The 3,560-nt window shown below is 38.2% G+C and overlaps 1 protein-coding gene across 1 annotated transcript; it reads right to left on the bottom strand.

Annotated features, from left to right (window-relative positions):
- Positions 1-1,958: 1,958 nt before the first annotated feature.
- On the bottom strand, positions 1,959-2,809 carry SERTM1 (serine rich and transmembrane domain containing 1). Its single transcript, XM_015544567.2, has one exon. It carries the CDS (start codon positions 2,807-2,809, stop codon positions 2,486-2,488), a length of 324 nt encoding a protein of 107 aa, XP_015400053.1. The 3' UTR covers positions 1,959-2,485.
- Positions 2,810-3,560: the final 751 nt, after the last annotated feature.

Below are 3,560 nucleotides of genomic sequence, written 5' to 3'. Positions count from 1 at the left end.
TAGGGACCCTGCTTCAGAGAGGATGTGCAGACAGAGTGATGGAAAAGCCTCCCTAAGAGGGAAGACCACCTCACTGAAAACAATAAGAGAAGAACCAGGCTTTCAGTGGGCTCTACTTCTTTATTTATAAACCAGTCCTCCAACCTTTCTGAACTTCCTGGACAAGTTCATCTCAAATTGTGCAATCCGTTATCTTGGCAAGCTTGACAAGTCCTAATACACATTTTCGAATGTTGCTTTTAAATACTCTACTTAATCTGGAGAGCAAGAACCACTGCAGCAGCAGGGAGGGGGATCTACCTGCAGATTTTTTTTTTTTAAAGGCAGTTTTACTTTCAGAAGCCCTTGTATCTTTTTCAGAAGGAAAGGATATAAAGTTACCCTTAGAACAGATGATACTCAGATTATCCTATTGTGTGGCAAACTTGTTACTTTATTTTTTTTTTAAATCACTTGATCCATATCCTTTCTTCCTCAATAACCAAAATAGCACAAAATTAACCAAAAAAGCAAAGGTGATAACACAGATGCCTCTGTTATCCTGTAGTTTTTACAGAATTTTTAATTGGGAGCGTGTGAAAAAATATATATACATTAGTACACACACACACACACATTCAGAGACAGCTGATAATGATCTAAAGTAATGGAGTTCTTCTAGTCCAGCATTTACACTACATGATAACACTGCAACACATTGCCATGCTTGAAATGGCAGCAGAAACCACGTTTTCACTAATTACGCATTTTAGGACAGCAACTCTGTGCAGGTCTTATGGTGTCTGGGAACCTTTTTCATATAAATAGTTCAATGTGGTCTGATTTAAAGTGAAGCTTATGGATTTAAGAAAAAAAACAACAAACAAACAACCTTCAGATCCTCATTACCAGTCCTCATCTGTCTCAGCATTTTGGAATGACAAAAATACACCTTGTAAAAATGGTGGATTCTTTATCCCATTCGAGTTACTAGACAGTGTCGCCTGCACAATCAATCCAAAGGATGTACTGAAACTCCACTACTGAAGGTTAGAAAATGTTTTGGACAAGAAATGATCCACTTGCCATGGGAAGATGGGGCATGTTGATGCAGTGGGTTCCGTAGGCTGATGAATTTCATTGTTTATGCTGTGGGCCATTTATTATTTTTAAAATTAAATTAAAGTTCTCACTCTAAAGAAGCTGTAGTTTATTTGCTTTGTTTTTAGGGGGAGCTTGATTTCTTCCGTCTTCTAAGTCTGTGCTCACAGGTATGCCTCACTTCATGGACAAAGCCCCCAAGCTCAGTGTTTGGGTGAACATAGTAGGGCCTCCCCGGATCACTAAGTTCTCAGCAGCTACACAATTTGAATGTCTATAATTTCTAATAAAAACCCACATCCCGGGGTTCTAATTCAAAGTGTTATGTTAACATAGAACAACTAATTATCAGAGACATGTCACATTCATGGAGTATATAATAATATGTAAAATAGCAATTTAGTCCCTTAAGTTTTGCAATCTAATGTGGGTGAACAAACATCTGACATCTGGGAGCCTTAACAGAATTCTGCACTAAAATTATAAAGACTATGAAACTGAATAAAGGAACATGCTTACGTGACTGCTAGGAGTTATTACTGCAGAAAACAGAACTAAATGAATATTTTTCCATATGCTTAATTTCCACTAATAGAAAGTATAGCTATAAAATAAAAACTTCTTAGTGTCTCTTAGGGTGTTTCTCTTAGTAACAGCAATTATCACAAAGAATTCTACAACAGTAGGAGTATTATGACTATAACATAAGTAGAAAAAAAAAAACCAAGAGGCAAAAATACATTACAGACTGCATCATAACACATATTTGTCTTGCTATTAAAAGTTACTCTTCCAAAACTTTTCCATAGTGACTTACTCATCAATAAATGTGATTTTCATTTATTAAAGTGAAAACATTTAGCATATTTTGCCTCCGGTTATAGGAATATTATACATTAAATCTAAATTGATTCTTTTTTTTTTAATTTGATGTTTCCACTTTATCTTTTAAATATGGAAAATGTCTTCTAAGTAGCTCAGACTTAATTTTGCCAGTTCCTGCCAGCTCAGTTGGTTTCACGGTTTTGTAAGGGAAATGAAGGGCAAGAGTCTGTATCCAGCACCCACTGTGAGGCCGCCTCGCATGATTTCCGCCTCGGGTGTCCAGCAGAGTGAAGTGAACTGATCCACCCTCAAGAAGTCCGCTCCGGATTGGTCAGGTGGTTTGTGTGAAATTCTGCCCCTTAAGGTTTGCACACATTTCTCTGAGTCAGCATCAACTCCTACATTCACAAATGGAAAGCATCATGACTGGAAGGAGAGATTAGGGGTGAAGGAGGAGACACAGGTCTCATTGGTTGGAAAAGAAAGGGGGTTATTTCTTTCATGAAGCAACTCTTCATGTGACACTTCCCGCAAGGGAAAACCGAGGCTGCTGCAGCATTCAAGAATTCTTCTGTTTTCTTCATGAGGAAAGGTTTGAGAAAGTGGACCTTTGAGAGGAAATACTACAGACTTCCAAATTGGTGAAAGAACTGCCAGCATCACTTGGGTACTCTGGGTAGGAGGAACTGGAAGAGATGATATTTTTGAGCCTCTGGAGGGCAATGATTAAAAGCAGAAGCAGAAACGCTAAAAGGCTAAGGAATATGGACACATAGATGTAGACATTTGACAGGTGGCCTGAGGAAGGGTCTACCGATGTGGACAGGGATGTAGGAAAGAGCTCAAGGAAAGTTCCATTCTCCACGTTACCCGAAAATACAGATGAAGAGCCAGGTTCAGACATCTTTCATGGAGGGTCAAAGAACGCACAAGTATGTTAAAAGTCAGTTTCACACAGGGGTTAAAATGGACAGAATCAGCATTTTTTTGTTTTGTTTTGCTTTTTATGATAGGAAAGATCGCAGGCAGTTAAATCAGCACAAGGAAACTTCTTGGATTTCAAACAAAGGCAGCAGGGGATCAGGTGTCCATTGGCACTGCAAAAACAAACAGACAACAAAAAAGAACAACTGAATGCGTTATTCACAAAATATCACACTTCAGTCTTATTTCCAGTTTTCACTTCAAGAAGGGAAGGGAATGCAATTACTTCTCCAGGAACAGGTAATGCTTATGATATTACAAATGATGATATAAAAATAAACTTTTATTTCATTTTACCGCTGCAGTACCCCAGGTACCAGGATTCTCCAAGGAACTAAAATAAGTAAAAAGGAAAATACATTTCTGATGTGTTCCATCTGCTGTGATTTCAACAGATGCTCCAAGTGGATGATCTGAGAATAGGACCCAGAAAGTCAGTGCCAAACCTCTCTTCTCCAGAAAATTAACTCTGTGCACCTCTAGCCCACTAGCACCTTCCCAGCCAGGATTTATCTCTACTAGACTTTGAAGAATTACGCCGTGCAGGTAAGTTTGCTTTTTTGTTGAACATTTATAATTTTCTGATTTGTTTATAAAAATTCATCTCCTTGAAATGAGGGGCCATTTCTTCATATTTCTTTTCTATCTACCTGTGTACGTTCTAGTGCATA

The sequence above is a fragment of the Panthera tigris genome, chromosome A1 (genome assembly GCF_018350195.1).
Source record: "Panthera tigris isolate Pti1 chromosome A1, P.tigris_Pti1_mat1.1, whole genome shotgun sequence".
In the NCBI taxonomy this organism is placed as follows: Eukaryota; Metazoa; Chordata; class Mammalia; order Carnivora; family Felidae; genus Panthera; species Panthera tigris.
The sequence above is the reverse complement of the archived record's forward strand: the minus strand, read 5'-3'. Positions and strand labels throughout refer to the sequence as shown.